We start from the raw sequence: 17,183 nt of genomic DNA, 5'->3' as shown, positions 1-17,183 counted from the left end.
ACCTATTGTGGGACAGATTTTACCTATCTTTACACAGGTGTGGAGAAGTCTGAGGAAGCTGATTGAGTAAGGAACATTCCTGTCCTAGGGCTGGTCTACACTACGGGGGAAAATCGATCTTAGATACGCAACTTCAGCTACGTGAATAACGTAGCTGAAGTTGAAGTATCTAAGATCGAATTACTCACCGTCCTCACGGCGCGGGATCGATGTCCGCGGCTCCCCCTGTCGATTCCGCAACTCCGTTCGGGTTGGTGGAGTTCCGGAATCGATATAAGCGCGTTCAGGGATCGATATATCGTGTCTAGATGAGATGCGATATATCGATCCCTGAGCAATCGATTGCTACCCGCCGATACGGCGGGTAGTGAAGACATAGCCCTACACATGGCTTGAGTAAGACCCTGGCTGACTTCCCACATCCATGCATCGGCCTGTAATGTAAGCAGTACTCCACAAATAGGTGTAGTTAAAAGTATGTAACAACTACAAGCCCAGGAGCTTTGAGAGGTTTGGAATGCCTTCTGCTTCTCCCTAAAAAGCAGTTTAACTCAACATGACCTTACATAACCCATTCTACCCCTAGAATAAATGGATCCCACCAAGTCTACTGATAGCAATGCAAGGGGTAGGGTACTCTTAGACTGATGGACATCAGTCTTCTTGTACTTCAAGCCAGAGATCTTTTGAAGCTAAAGACATGTATTTTTCTTTATGACATGTTGATTAAAGGCATAATGCAGTGGCATCAAATACCAGACATGGCATTAGATTGTCCTGGATAGACTCACATCTGTAGATCAGGGCAATCTCTAATAGGTAATCTAGTCTTGAAATGGATAAAGTGAAGTTTTACATTTATTTATTCAAATATAGTCATTGTGCCTATCTCAAATTCAAAGCGCAGTATAAAATGTATATCATTTTCATAAAATAATATAACAGGACACCTCAGAGTTCTCAAAAAGAAAAACAATCCTATACAAAAATCTTGTCAACCTCAAACATTACCATCCATCCAAACCTTTCCAGTCATCCCCTCAGTAATTTTCCACCATGCCTTCAACAAAAGCCTGAGAAAACAGGGAAGTCTTTCATCATGTGTTGATAGGTCATCAAGCCCAGACTGTAGTGGCGAAAGGAGGGAAGCAACTTAAAGAGCCAAGTATCCCTCCCTGAAAATTGCCTACCAGACCCACCTGTACCAGGAGCTAGGAGCTAGGAGCTCAAATACTTCAGATTATCACAACCTCTGTAGTAACCCCTGGGTGTACAAGTACGGCAGCTACCCAGGAGCAGTTCTGATCATTCTGAATCAACTAGAGAACTGATTGGGGGACTGAGGGAAAAGCTAATTATCCCAAAGTTCTTCCATTACAATTCAGCCAAAATATGAATTAATTTATCTGTGTATAGAAGCCAAATCCACAGTCTGCCACAATTTCCACAACACTAATCTTTGTACCAAAGGGAACCCTAAAGAATCAGGTATACCTCTGGCTTTGGAGGTGCAGGACCTCAAATATTTTAGGTGGCCAACATAAATGAGGAAAGCAGTGCAGTAAGGACTACATTATGAACAGCAGAGCATGCCAAAAGATGACACTTCCACTTAGCTTCCATTGGAGGTTTCAAAGTTTGTTTTCATTGTGCACTGGAATGAAAACAAAAACTCTCAAATACTTTAATTAAGACAGAATTTTGTTGAAATATCCATTTTTGGATTGAAACCAGAGCTGTTCAATTCAGAAAGTTTGTGGGAGGTGGTGGGTGTTTTTGTGGAGAAAGTCTTTCTCTCTCAATCTTCTCAATGAACTTAGTCAAACATCTCTGCTTCAATGAAACAGCATGTGTCATCAAAAATATTATGACCAGTTTTAATGACCAGCATATCAATTTCAGTGTCCCATCCTCTGTCAGTCCTGCTAACAATCATAATGGAGATTTATCCAGCACAAATATATTTCTTATCCTCTGCCATTGGTTCACTTTTGCTTCATTTATCTTTAAAAAATAAAACAAAAATATCTAAAACAAAGGTAAAAATGTATCAGAGCTTTAGAAATATATTGTTTTCTTCAAGGCGATTTAGGATTTTCTGCTTAAATGTTTAGCAAATAAGCCATTTGCTCTGAAAATATATTTCAGAAAGTACAGCAGGTGAAGGAATAATTCTATATGATTAAGCTCTTTCAATATTGTGTTTTTGAGAGCAATGAACTCTCCTAGATTATGTTCTGTGCATGTATTCATTACCTCCTCAACACCGGCATTTTATGAGTTCAGATTCAATAATGTGTGTGTTAAATATGAAGCCTCTCATAAAATTATCAAAAGGAAGATGCACTATTAATTTCCTTTTGAACTAAATAAGGTTAGTGCATTAATATTTCTGATGTTAAAGAAGTCAACTTTTATTATAAAATGTGGCTAGAGAGATTGAGACACAGTTTGCTACAATAATGGAAATGTAAACCCTCAAATTCCTCCATTATAAACATGCTTGAAATAGATAAGACTAGGTGAATTCAAAACCCAGTGAATTTTGGACACAGAGAATATTGAATATTCACATTAACCTTTCCTGCATTTCAAGCAATTAAACACTGAGCATCCCTAAGAAAATCTAATTATAAATATATAAACAAGAACAAGGAAAGTGATGATAAATATCTTATGTTGCTGTCAGCTTTATCCTCTTTATTTTATTCAGTAACATTTTACATTCCTGGAAGACATTTTTCCTTTAGATTAGTTCAGCACAACTGTTTTCTATTTCATTTTACAGTACAGCATTCCTAAGAACTAAATACTCAGTTGTGCAATTAAAAAAAGAGCCGTATGCTTTTTAGATTTTTGGCAGGTGAAAACTTTGATATCAAATTTTTACCTGAAAAACCTTAATATCAATTTTTTCATTGTTTCAATGTTTTTTTTCCCCTTGAACTCAAACAACACTGAATAAAGGCTGTAGTCAAATTTTGCTCACCTTACTCATAGGAATATTTCCGTTGGCTGTAATGGGACTAACTGCATGAATGAGTGAGATTTGGCTCAATGTGTATATTTGTTCTTACTAGATGGAAGTCAAAGTAATAAAATCACCTAAATATTTCTGACATCAGTTAAATAGTCCTAAATCAGCTTCCCAGTGGGACTCACTGCACTTCTAACCCTGGAAAAAGACAATACATGTGATTTTAATTTGTGACATATTCATGAATAGAAAAAACTATATGTGGTGATTGTAGGAGTGCATTACATTTAAATATATTTATTTTATTTCATTTTTTCTCCCTGAATCCTTTACATTTTTACTAAGGTGAACTAATGCACATGATTTTGCAGGCAGAAATAGTCCCAAGCACTTTTTTAAATTCTCTAAACATTTGTGAAATAGTTTCTTGTAAACTATGACATACACGTAGAATATACATGATGGTGGTGTAGTATGAACATTTTATTAACATAATTTAAGATGACTTCCATAACTCACCTATGGCTTCATTACTCTTGTGTAATGTGATTGTCCCAAACTCATGCAAACAGACCTTTATACACACTATGCTATCTGTTCCCTGTACTGTATGTGCATATACACAATTTGATTTACAATAAAATGTCCACCCACAAACTCTGAGCATTCTGTTGATTATTTAAAATTACAAGTAAAGTACAATACAGTTAGCTCACTCTTCCTACTAAGCCACAGCACATACTCAATTATTACCACTCCAATAGATAGGCCAATAACTCTATCCATCCACCTCTTTTGAAACAACATATATCTAAAATAACAATTGTCTGCAGGTGTCCATATGAAAAACTCCAGTATTCAAAGGATGATACTGTTATATTACAAAGAATGTAAATATACATTCTTTATAATGCATGGAACCCAGAGACTCCTTCCTCTTATACCATTTTTATTAATCTCTTGTCATCGGTTGGAAGACTAAGAGTTTAATTTTTTGTACATAATAAGGAGAGAAACATTGAATGCATATAAGAATAGGCTATCATCTCTTTTATAATCGGACATGTACCAACATTCTTTCCCACTATGAGGAAGTTGACAAACTGAACCTTCTATCATATAGAAAATTAGCACATTGTGAGCCAAATGATGTTTTAAATTTATGCCATAATATTATCGTCTCACGCTCCCTAGCATAGACGTAAGCTTCATAGTGTGATATAAGCAAAGGGAGAAAAATTGCCAATGAAACTAAGTACTGAGTACTGGTAACTCAAACTGGTAAATGAGTTTATTACTACGCCTCAGTTTAGGCATTGTTATTAGTGAGCAAAAAATGCATATTGTCCATTTTGGTATGCAATTGGTAGAGAAAGCCTAATGTTTCTTTCTCCTTTCACAAAGGATATTGCTAGATATTTATTCACACTATCCATTTTACAGCTGAATGCACAATAATATTAAGTTATTCATTGTTGAATTCTATCTCTCGTTAGTCTATATCTTTTTTCTTGCATTATGGCAGTTGTAAGAGGATTTCTAGCTCGCCAGCGTTTGCTACAGAAGATGAGCATCAAACAGCAAGAGGTCACATCAATCAAAGACTTTCTACAGAATGCAGAGGATATGGGGCTGAAAGCATATGATGCTTTGGTCATTCAGAATGCTTCTGACATTGCTCGGGAAAATGACCGACTCCGCAATGAAATGAATGCTGCTTACCGACGGGAAAAGTTAGAGGTTAGAAACAGGCAAGAAGAAGCCCCCAAAAGGTACGGAGAGAAAGCAACTTCTCTAACTGTAGGAATCAGTTTTCCTAAAGTTTTCAGTACAGTCCATGCTAGTCATGGCAGTAATAATGATCATATGTAAACTTGACTCTGGCTTCTTTAAATGTATGCTTAAATGACTCTTGGTTCTTCATTAAATACTTTTCTTGTTTGTAAAGCCATATCAGGTAATTCTAGCTGCATAAAGCAACAATGTAAAAGATATCTGATTCAGGAGACACCAGCACATGCAATAACTATTGTTAAAATCTCTAAGATATTTTAGCATTTAAAAATAAATAGTTTCAGTAAAGGTGAAATAGATTTTTAGTGAGATTTTAATAAATAATTATAATAATTAATAATAATAACTCTGTCTTAGAAAATTCAACTGGATATGTGACAAGATAGTAGGAACAGCTATACAGGCATAAAAAAAGCAGTGAAGTCCAGACCGAGAAATGTGCCTAATAGACGGATTGCCAAGAGGATCTTGTCTTCTCTTTTAAAAAATTGCTTAATGTTTATCATTAATTAAAAGTTTAATTAACCTATTCTAGCAAATCTAGCAAATATTCTAGCATCCATCCCTGTGGGTTAAGTACAGATACCTGCATGGAAAGGCGGGTTTTGTAATATAAACTTATTATCTGTGTCTATAACTCACTGATCATAGGAATGTTTATTTTTCCACAGGAGCTTGATTCCAGCTCACTGTATCTTATCAGAAACAGCTCCCCTTTGTCTTGATTGCCTCTGTCAGATGATTTTTACTGAAGTAAAAATGACATTGGGTCTGTTTAATTAGCTTCAGATATCCCAGTGATTACATACTGTAGGAAATACCTTTGTAGAAAAAACTGTAATTAAACATTACACTGAAAACAAATGTTCCACTGAGCACTAAGCTTTCATTTTTAGCTATTTCATGTACTACATGGGCAGCTGGCTATATCCTGTAGTTCAGTCCAGCTCTGCTGGTGATCTGCCATGCAGAAATACAATTATAAAAACAAATGCTGGAGGGCTTGTTTGTAAAGTTATTGTACTACCATCTTTTAGTTAGTACACTACATTGCTACACTGTATTACAAGGCTGGTTTTAGACATCTGGAAGGTGTCTTCAGTTACTTCTAATCTAAGTAACTCTTGCTTTTTAAGAGTGAAGAAATTTGGTGTGTGTGGGGGGGGGTGTCTTATTTTCACCAGCTTTTTGGAATCAAACTAGCAACATTATTTTCCAATATATATTGTAAACTGCAGATATTTTAAATAAAATCACTACAATAAGTTAGAAAAATCCACAATTGTGCTCAAAATGTTAATAGTGGAAAGCTTAAACAAGAAGACTTCTGTTGGTGTTTAGGTAGGATATAACACAAAGCCAAATTCATCTGTTAAAAGGTCACAATATTTTAAAGATTTGGATTTCATAAGTAGAATTTATAGTTGTTGGTTTTTTAGAAAATAGTGATAAAAGCTCAGCATTTGCTGCCTCAGTAACTTTCTATTAAAATGCATTTCTCTGAAATTATCATTCAGATTGAAATCCTAGCTTTTGACTGTGTTTAACAGTCAAAGAGTGAACAATTCATTCAATGGATGTCTGATAAACAATATGAAACTACTTGAGGAAAGCTGTATTCAGGTGAAAAAGATCCAGTGCCTTGTTTTATCATAAAACAGGAAATGGAAGAATTCTAGCAGCTTGATCTGGATTTGTCTGTCAGAAGATTACTACACACACCCTCTAGGCACAGCAGGGGTGTTGGAAGATTGTTTACCAAAAAGCCATTGTTATGTTTGCATGAACAGGTTCATTGTTATCATTTGAATAATGCATCTGGGCATCTTTTCTGTCTTTTCAGAGCTGAAAATAGGGGCGGGAAGGTCTCTGAGGACAGCTTTGCTGGCTGCCGAACGCCTAAGCATTTTCATTCCAGTTCTGTGCCTGTCCCCATGGCAGTGGATGGCTTGGTACATTCTGTGGCTGGATCATCCATCAGATCCCCCTCCCTGTACTCTGTGTTCAGCATGGATGATAGTAATAGCCTGCCATCACCACGGAAACAGCCTCCTCCCAAACCAAAAAGGGACCCTAACACACGACTGAGCGCTTCATACGAGGCTGTTAGCGCTTGCCTGTCAGCAGCTTCTAAGGAAACAGCTAATGAAGGTTAGGCAGAAGGGGACTAACTCTCACAAACATTGATCTTTTGACTTTGAATCTTTAAAATGTTTTCAGATGCCTTCATAAAGTCTTGTTTCCTTAGAATATCTTCAGTGGCAATAAATAAAATTGCCAACATATCAGTAATTCCTAAATCAGTAAATAACTATTCATTTGTTCTAATTTCCTCGTTTGTCGTCAACAAAAACCTGTTTACAAAGTTCTCCCTGGACATAAGTGAGTTGTGTCAATTTTAGCCATTCTGACCTATTAACTATTTTTATTTCACCTTTTAAACAGTGTTATAACCTTTTGACAGCTAAAGTAAAACATTTTGAATGTTGAATTTTACCAAGTTAGATCTAAATTATCTACTCTTTCTCTCCACATTAATATGAAGGCACAAGAATAAACCAAACCAGAGATAGCTGCACTTGAGTTGCGAGTTAAGTGAATTATATGAGAATTCACATGTGGTGATCTTGGATGTAATGGTACACAGATCATACTGAAATAGAATGAAAGTCCAAAAAGGTTTCAAAGCATTACAGTGTGTAAACTGCAATTTTGATTAAAGTAGTCCTGCCCTCTCACCATCCTTCAAATTAAAGAGGAAGAAATGCTTTTTGCTCTCACTTGTTAAGCCTGAGTAATCAGATTTTGCCTAGCAGAGCCTTCCTTTGCTGCAATTGGGGTAGGAAATAGTATACAACCACTCTGTAGCCACTGGTATGGTGACTGAAGGCCCTGCATATCCTCTTTGCCTGATAATTTAGGTTGATGTGTCTATGTCAGATGTATTTCCATCTTTCCTATCCTTCTTCTGGCCCATCCACCCCTGAAACCACTCCTTGTGCTCCAGAGGGGAGAGACGCATTTAAGGGATGGAGAGTTCCAGTCCATGCTTGAGGCTTTCTATCGCAGTTCAGCAGTTGCACAGTGTTTGGGCCTTCTGTGTCCAGCAGTGCTAGGGAGGAATAATTTACCTGCAATCAAATGGTTCTTTGAAATAATGACAGTTTTTGCTTATGTTAATGGTAATGGGTATGTACCAATTTATAAATCACCTGGCATCTTTGAAGGTGCATAGGCTAAATAAATGTGAAATTATTGGACCAGATTCTTTACCGTACCCAAGTTCTGATGGGAGTGACAGATTGGAGGTCTGTCCAGCGAGTCAGCTATAGCTCCCTGATTCTCTACCCCAAGTGGAGTCTGGGATTCTCTAGCTAGTGACAGCTAGCAAGGGTTCTAAGGGATCAGTTACCAGCTGAGGATAGCCCCTGGCATGCCATCTGCTTCCACTCCTCACCTCCTGCACCAGAGGCTGTGAGGAGGGTAACTACAATCTGGTTATGCCAGCTCTAAACCCTTTGAGAGAATATCCTCCAGGCTGTAAGACTTCACGGAAGAGGCCTTGTGTGTGGTTTCTGCTTCCTTTGTGCTGCTTCCCTCCGTCATCCACTAGCCAGCAACTCTGGGCAAACCCAGTGGACACTGCACACTCCTGCAGAGCACCACTCATTGAATGGCTGATCGGTTCAGGTATTTCTGATCCTCACCCGGTGATGACTAACTTTAGTACTACTGATAGCAAGGCAAGATTCCATCTCTTTACCTCCAATTATAGAGGCCAGTGGTTTTTGAAGCAGAAAGTCCTGAGTCTTATTTCTTACTCCATATGCATGTGGGTTAGCTTTTGACCAGAGCTCATTACAATACCTTGAATCCTATCCAATGAAGGTTTAAGAAAAAAACTTTTGTAAGACATTATCTTGCAGAAGACTCAAGATCTTGATCTGTTGTTAATATATATATATATATTTCCATTTCAGTACTGACCCGACCAAGGCCACACAGTGATGACTATAGCACCATGAAAAAGATTCCTCCCAGAAAGCCAAAAAGAAGTCCCAACACAAAGCTCAGTGGCTCCTATGAAGAGATATCTGGCGAAAAGCCTGGGGATGTGAAACATTCAAATGTAGTATCTAAAACAGGTGGTCATGACATTATGACAATACAAAGAGCAGCTTCTGCTGATGGGCCACATCACAGCACGTTGAGTTTGTGTATGTCACAGGAAGAGGAGGAAACTGAGCCGGTGTATATTGAAATGGTAGGGAATGCTATGATGAATAGTTCTGCTGAACCAGAAAGCCCAGACCAAGGAGAGTCTGTTTATGAAGAGATGAAATATTTTTTACTGGAAGAAGTCAGCAATGGTAATGGAATGGTTCCATTAGTGACCGGATCTCCTGCGCTGTTGTTTGAGAGCAAAAACTCTGTACCCATTGAAGAACTTGATGCAAATAATCAAGCAGCCTTGGGCTATAAAGACTCTTGTGACATTCCAGCCCCTTTCCCAAACTTGCTTCCTCATAGGCCCCCACTTCTTGTGTTTCCTCCAACCCCTGTAACATGCTCACCTGCTTCTGATGAATCACCCCTAACACCACTAGAAGTGAAAAAGCTTCCTGTCCTGGAAACCAATCTAAAATACCCAGTGCAGTCAGAGGGTTCAAGTCCTCTATCCCCACAGTATTCCAAAAACCAGAAAGGGGAGAATGAAAGGCCTTCATCCCCAGGTTTGGCTGTATTTAATGTTTCAAGCAAAGTATCTCCTCCTTCAACTCCTCCTCCTCTCCCTCCCCCGCCTCCTCCTATGCCCCCATCTATTTCCTATCGACCTTCCTCACATTTTACTTTTCCCCCAGAGACTTCTGCTACTTTTCTAGCTAATACAGGGAAAACAGGAACAAACTCAGATCCATCCAAAGTACCTCAGAGACCAAATCCTGTTCAAGTTGGAGGTTCGTCTTCCCCATTCTCCAAGCTGCCTTACTCCCCAGTAAAGGTGGCAAGAGCTGAGCACAGGAAATCAAACTCCAACTCATCATCTCCACTTCCATACAGCCCTACAAACTCAAGACCCTTGACCAGTCCCCTTGATGAGTTAACTAGCTTGTTCAACTCAGGACGGAGCGTGCTTCGCAAGTCCGCGGCAGGAAGAAAGATTAGAGAGCCTGAAGGTAAGCTTGATGGGAATACTTCATCTTACTGTGTGTTCTCTCTGCACAGACTCAGTTGACAATATCTGTATCTCAATATTTGTGCCAGTTCTCTTGGTTGTGGTATTAAATTTAAAAGTGAACTGAAAAACACTGATAAGTAAATGTTTTAATCTCTTCTATCACACTGTCAGCACTGCACCTTCACCAGCTGTGCCAGCCTCCAGCATCCACTTCCCCCACAAATGTCCTCATGCTTTCTTCCACACTCATCCCTATGCAGTGAATACACTCCCTTTGTTCCATCAGCTCCCTCTCCAGGTCCCAGTCTGCCACCACAAACATGAACTCTGCTAAATGATGATGGCTAAGGTAGGCTAGGTAATGATTTTAGCCTTGGGGCAGTCTGAGATATCTGATAAGTTTTTTTTATTCGTACAGTACAAAAGCAAAGGGGAAAAATATATTATGACAGGGTCAGGCCAAATGGCTACAGGAGAGTGATAGAAGGCAGATATATTAGACCCAGGTTAAGTAGGTCCCCTTTCCTTGGGTAAGGTAACAGGGAAGGTTCCAGAACAATCAGGAACTTTCTGGAAACAATTAAGGGTGACAGGCTGATTAGAACACCTGCAGCCAATCAAGAAGCTGCTAGAATCAATTAAGACAGGGTAATCAGGGCACCTGGATTTAAAAAGGAGCTCTCTTCAGTTTGTGATGTGCATGTGAGGAGCTGGGGAGCAAGAGGCACAAGGAGCTGAGAGTGAGAGGGTGTGCTGCTGGAGGACTGAGTACAACCATTATCAGACACCAGGAGGAAAGTCTTGTGGTGAGGATAAAGAAGGCGTTTGGAGGAGGCCATGGGGAAGTAGCCCAGGGAGTTGTAGCTGTCATGCAGCTGTTACAGGAGGCATTAATAGACAGTTGGCAATCCACAGAGCCCTGGGATGGAACCCGGAGTAGAGGGCGGGCCCCGGTTCCCCCCAAACCTCCCAACTCCTGATCAGACAACAGGAGGAGTTGACCCGGACTGTGGGTTCCACCAGAGAGAAATGCCTGAGGTGAGCAATCCGCCAATAGCGCAGGACTCACCAAGGAGAGGAGGAACTTTGTCACTATAAAAATTCCCCTCTCACCCCTATGGGTGGTATGTGCTTCCTCAAACTCGCCGTCTCTACCAGAGGCCTGGGGTTTGAGGGTTCTGCGCAGTATCTTAGCTGTTCTAGCACTGCACTCTTCTGACAGAGAGCTCTGATGTTGTTCCTGGGATCTGTTGGAGCCACTCACCCAGCTAGGAGTCACAGCCCCAAGTGCCCTACCACCACTGGGACCACTTTGGCCTTCTGCTTCTGGTAACGTCTGTCCCAAATCTGGAACCTTAGCGTACAAAATCTGGGTGCTTACTGTGAACCTCCCCAAGCTTATACCCAGCTTGGATCCTATCTCGCTGCCACCAGCCGAAGTTTTCCAGGGTTTCGCCCCTCGGGTTCCCAAACCTTTCCTTGGGGACCCCTCAGACTCAGAGCCCCTGGGTCTCCTCTATCTCTCCCAGCTTCCCCCCTTTCCTGGTTAGCCGGTGCGATGCTGTCCTATTCCCTTTGAATACAACCAGAGAGGCAATCTAGCTTCCCGAGGCTATGCATTCAAACCTAGTCAGCTCACACAAAGATTCACCCCTCCTTTGTCCGTAGCCTTTTCCCGCTCTGGGACAATAGGAAAGAGACACAGAGCTGGCTTTTCCCTCCCCCTGCCTGTCACAGATGTAACAGAGCTCCGGGCACAGAAATTCCTCTCCCCTCTGCCTCACTAGGAAAAGAAACTCCCCACAAGTTTAAAAAGAAACTTTATATAAAAGAAAGAAAATACAGAACAATAATACTGCATAAGAAACTCAATACAGGATATGGTTATAAGAAAATAGGAATAAACAGTCTGATTTAAAAAAGTAGCCCAATTAAACAGTCCAGCAAATCAACACCCTGTAAATACGAATCAAAGCACATCACAGCCGATTACTTTTGGTTCCTTTGGTACTCACACTTGATAGCAGCGTTTGAAAGAAGATGGAGTTAGAAGAAAAGCTTGTTACTCACAGCCGAGGAAAACAAAAAGACCCCGAGTTTCCATTCCCTCCAGACGCTAAAAAAAATCCAGGTCTCTGATTGGTCCTCTGGTCAGGTGTTTGGTTCCCTCTTTGTTCACCCTTACAGGTAAAATAAAATTAACTCTTACCTATCTACTTATGACACTTCACTTTCCACATCCTCTCTAGTTCCTCTTTCAGCCTGGTACCTTCTCCAGCTTCTCATATCCTTCTTCCTGATGTTGCTGTCACTTGGCACTGCTTATCTATCACCACCGCTGTCTTCTGGTCCTTGTCTATTACACAATGTCTGGTTATTGCAGTACCGCCTGTCCGACTGGATCTGGAAGTCCACAGAATCTTAGCCCTGCTATTCTCCACAACCTTCTGTGGAATCTCCCATCTGGTCTTGGAGGGTCTAGCCCATATGCTGTGCAGATGTCCTGTACACAATGCCAACCAGTTGGTTTGCCGTTCAGTGTATGCTGTTCTCGCCTGCATCTACATCCTGCCACTATGTGTGGACTGTCTCTGAGGCCTCTCTGCCATCAGTCTGCCCCTGGTCCTCTCTAGTGTGGTAGACCCCTGGTTTCAATGGGATCCTGGTGCTCAGTGCCTGTTCCTGTACTGATGAATCAGTGCCTCAAGTGCGTCTTTTAGTCCAGCCCTTCCACCACTGGTAGGATTTCCCAATGTAGCCACCTCAGCTAATCCTGTCGACTGGTACATCCCATGCAGGGTCTTGTTCTCGCCATGGCACTTCTTTCTGCTGGTCTTCCTCCCATGTCCTGCTGCTGCCTCAGGCATTGTCTCAGCAGCTCATCTTTGGGGGCCATCTGTACTGATGTTACTCCTGGATGTTTCCGGGTTTCCAATCCAGGACAGTGGCTTTGACGCTTTACCCACAAGCCCCACCCACCTTCTTTCCGGCTGTATCATATCAGTCTCTGGGTGTTGACCATTGTAGGCCGGAAACCTCTGTTTGTAGGAAGCCTTACGTATCTTACATACTTGGCACTTGCCATGTTCTCGTAGTCACTATGTTCGTCCTATCCGACCAAGTGTTCTATACTTCATAAGTCATTCATTTCCACGACATTGTACGTGATGTGACCCGTGCATCTATGTATTGAACCCGGTGGCTCATGGCGTCCAGGTTCATTTCTGGCGCTCACGTTACTAGGGCGACTTGTGACGGATGGCGATGCTTGTGCGTGATCTTGTTTTCCCACTGAGCTGGCTCTTGCAGGACCTGTCTTATCCTTTGGATTGATAGATCTTTCTTGATAAGTTACATAGTGCTGTCTTCCTGCTCCTCATCGTGGTTTCCATGTGAACTGTGGGACGCCAGGTACTTGTGAGCTGTTGGCTCGGGTCAATTGTCGTGCTATGTAGGCCCGATGGTAGTTCCACCCCCATCAGTATTGACTACCTTCCCCTCTTCTCCTCACTCACCAATCTGGCCACCACTCTCCATGTCACGACATGACAGCGTCCGATATCCTCATACTGTAGATCCACGTCAATAGGCTGTTAGCGATCGATAGTGCTCGTTCATTCTTAAGCAATACAGCTTGCATTGTCATCTCATGTATACGAAAGGGGCTGATGGAGCTGATTCTCGTTCACCTCCTGAACCCTGTACCACGTATCCAGCTCACATATCCTTGTGATTATCGTGCTGTAGGGGTTAAGCTATGCAGAAAGCATTGACGAGCAATAGTCAAGCAGTCTGGGACAGGCTGCCATCACCTGTACTAGCCACAACTTGTTGGCCACTTGGTGTAATGCTGCCTTGAGTTGACTTCCACAGTGTTGTCTCCATAGTCCCATTGAGTTCTTGAGGAAGGTCCTTAGTATTGCGTTGACTTTGATACAGGTAGCGCCAAGACCCATTCACAGATTCCACGGTTGGCAGCATTGAGTCGTAGGCTTTCCTAGAGTCAATCCATGGCGTGCTCAGCGTGGTTCTTGTCTAAGACCTTGGAGTCTTCTTCGGGCGCGATGCTTCTATCTATCGTAGCAACTGGGTGTTTTGAGCCTCTGGTGTTCGTTCGCCGAATCGCCCCATTCTGAGTGATGCTCATTATGCCCAGTCCTTGATCAGTGCCCGTGCGTCGAGTTGCGGTCTATAGTGCTATAGCCTGAATAGGACTTTCCATGTTGATGGGAGGCAGGTTTTGGCCGGTAGTTGGACGGTTCTGGTGCACCTTGCAGGGGTCTTCTGCATCAGCACATGTCCTTCCTTCGTGTTAGGGCCAGGTTGGGTGGGACCTGCTGCTAGCCAGCTGGCTACATCTGGTGCTGCTAGGCGTTTCATGCCACTGCTGTTAGTTCTTTGAGCAAGCTCAGTTAGTGTGGATGCATCATGCTAGTTCCTGGTCCAGGTGTGTATCTCCCAGCTTCCTGTCGTCCCTTGTGACCCGTGCTGGATGTCTCTACTGTGAAGAATACTGGGGCCGATCCGGTGTACTGGTTTCTGTCTTGGGAGGATTGCTGCGTGCTCTGTTCTCAGTCCTGCGCCACTTTGCACTGGTTTACTCTGAACTTGGTCTATCTTTTTCTCCCATATGTTCTTCCAGTACTGGTTCTAGTTTCTGCTGCTGGTTCGGCGCGCCTCAGCGTTGGCTGTTATGTGTGTTGTATGCACATGCAGTTGGGAGTTTTAACACCTTGGATGGTTACTATCTTCTGTGAGAACAGAGGCTCAATGTTACTTTTTGGGCCTCTGCTTCTCTAGTGTATCTCCTTGCCTGGTAGCCAGTGCGTGTTGAGCCCTTGTTTAGCCAGTCTCTAGGGCTTCAGTGGAGTTCAGGACCCTGTGTATCTTTTCAGTAGCCGAGTCTTATCGCTTTAATACTCTACACCCTTCTGGTAGTATCCACCAGCTGAAACCTAAATTATTGCTCTCCGACGTCTGCCCTTGATCTTATCCTTCCAATCTCATTTTCCAGCGTGGTAGGGACATACGTGCGTATTGTTCTTCATTGATCGTGAAGCCAAGGCATCTCCAGGATTACAGAGGCTGAGCGTTATACTCAGTTTCATGTGTTTGAGTTATGGTGGTTAGTAGGATGTCAGCTGAGGCTCTATCGCTCATCTTGCATCACATAACTATCAGATGGTACTTTCTCACTGAGCCTAGGTAATCGGTCTCGTCAGAGATTGACTGTAGCTAGTTCTACCATGATCTTTATGCCTCATTATCAGTTGCTTGCTCTGCTGGGGGCGGCAGATGTCGATTTGGGTGTTGCGTAGTGAAGTTCGGTTAAGCTTCAAGGTGCTGAGGCTGCACATCCACTTGTTCTTCCAGGTCTTCTTGAGTCTGGGATATAATGTGGAGTTGGTCTATCTCAAGCTGTGAGAGCAGCTTCCTCTTTACTACATTGAAGCGTTGGGTAACTAGCTGTTTCTCAGTAAGTGTGGATGTAGGTCTTTTGTCCATCCATAGTCCCCTCACACGTTCCATATATCCCCTCTCATTAGGTCTACTGTTGTAGTAGCATTCCATCAATTCCAGGTTCTCTTGTCTCGTCCATGAATGGTTTGTTCCAGTAGCCCACTTATCGTCAGATTGTCCTGGTTCCTCAACATCTGGCACGGACCTTGTTAATCCTGGCGACGTCCGAGCCGGCATGACTCTCCTAGTTCATGTCACTCATATTTGAGGTAGGCAGGTGAAGCGTTAGGGAGTCTTTTGCCCAAGGACCCCTACTGGAAAGTTGGGTACCAATCGGGATTTGAATCCCCGTCTCCCGTATCAAAGGGCAGTCTCCCGTATCAAAGGGCGGCGCTCTTAACCACTACACTATCCAGTCCCCTATATATATATATATATATATATGTTTCCTGCTCTCCTGTCCTTCATGTGCCACTTATCCTCTTGAATGTGAGCTCTTTGTGGCACAAATATTGCCTACCTTTGTGTTTGTACAGCACCTAGCATAATGAAGTCCCATTCCTGATGGAGGCTCTGGGAAGTATGGCAATATAGGTATTTAATAATAATAATAAATAGATTTTAAGATCGCAACTATTAAGAGAATATATGTATAGAGTTAAATTACAAAAATTCTTACATTCTAAAACAAAGACCACAAACAAATCCACAAATTGCTCAGCATAACATCGCTGGAGTACCAGTATGTTCTTTTCAGTTTGTTGGCTAACTGCCAGACTGATCCGCATGCTCGTGTGTGTGTATGCATGCGCGCACGCATGCGTGAGAGAGAGAATGTGTTCACTGGCACTGTTCTTCAGAAGTGCTACAGTCAGGAGAATCTCCATGTTTTTCACAACTTTTTGCAAAAAAGGCCTGTTTTAAAGCAAAATAATGTGAAAATAAAATGTTATGCCCTCTCTTCAGCCACCTTTAAAAGAATCTATTCATAGCTCAGGTTCAAAGTTGTGATGCATGGTAGTTTGTTGATTCTTTGTGGGCTGTTTTAAGGTATTCCTTCCAGTTCAGGTACCTATATTATAACAGTCATTGGCTGTGTTGCTTCCTCAATAAACAGTTATAAATATGGAACATTATCCTGAAATCACAAAGGGAAGATAGGTTTTTTTAATGCTTACTTTGCTGTTGCTCCAGTGTCACAGAGAAACTGGCTCACAAAATAAAACAACTTATGTCAGAAGCAGATAAATTAGAAACCAATGCCCTGTTTTTATAAAATATATATCTTCTAGTTGTGAAAAATCAGGGAATAAGAATGCAGAAAATATATTAGCTGATTATACAGTTCCTCAAGTTTTCTCTGAAATGTCTACTTTTCATCTACCAGTCAGTTCTTATACTACAAATTTAAATGTTTTTCTTCACATTCCAATAGTTTAAACAAAATGACTAGATAGTACATCATATGAAGATGAGTTTACAATGTCAATTCAATGGCAATATCTTGACTGCAAAATTGTATTGTGTGTATTTCAGTAGGTTAGCTGTATCGTACAGAATATTTACTTTAATTTGAAGACTTCAGTTCAGAGTTTCATTATTGCATTTTCATGAAGACACAACTTTGGATAATGCAATTATGTTTTCTCCATTTAGAAGAATTTAAGACTCCAATCTAATACAAGAGGGGTTGCAACGAAACAAACACACACACACACTCTTCCTAATTGATGACCAGACTTTCAGATTGCAGAGCAAAGTCCATTGTACCTG

The 17,183-nt window shown here is 41.6% G+C and overlaps 1 protein-coding gene across 2 annotated transcripts in view; it reads left to right on the top strand.

Moving 5' to 3' along the window:
* Positions 1–17,183, top strand: part of MYO16 (myosin XVI) — a 650,995-nt gene that overhangs the window by 586,859 nt on the left and 46,953 nt on the right. For both annotated transcript variants that reach the window (XM_075061501.1, XM_075061500.1), the window contains exons 30-32: positions 4,503–4,749; positions 6,615–6,922; positions 8,752–9,948. In XM_075061501.1, coding sequence (XP_074917602.1) covers positions 4,503–4,749; positions 6,615–6,922; positions 8,752–9,948 — 1,752 coding nt within the window. The remainder of the gene's footprint in view (positions 1–4,502; positions 4,750–6,614; positions 6,923–8,751; positions 9,949–17,183) is intronic.

Source organism: Chelonoidis abingdonii, chromosome 1, assembly GCF_003597395.2.
Source record: "Chelonoidis abingdonii isolate Lonesome George chromosome 1, CheloAbing_2.0, whole genome shotgun sequence".
Classification (NCBI taxonomy): Eukaryota; Metazoa; Chordata; order Testudines; family Testudinidae; genus Chelonoidis; species Chelonoidis abingdonii.
Note: the sequence above shows the minus strand (reverse complement) of the source record. Positions and strands in the feature narration are given on the sequence as shown.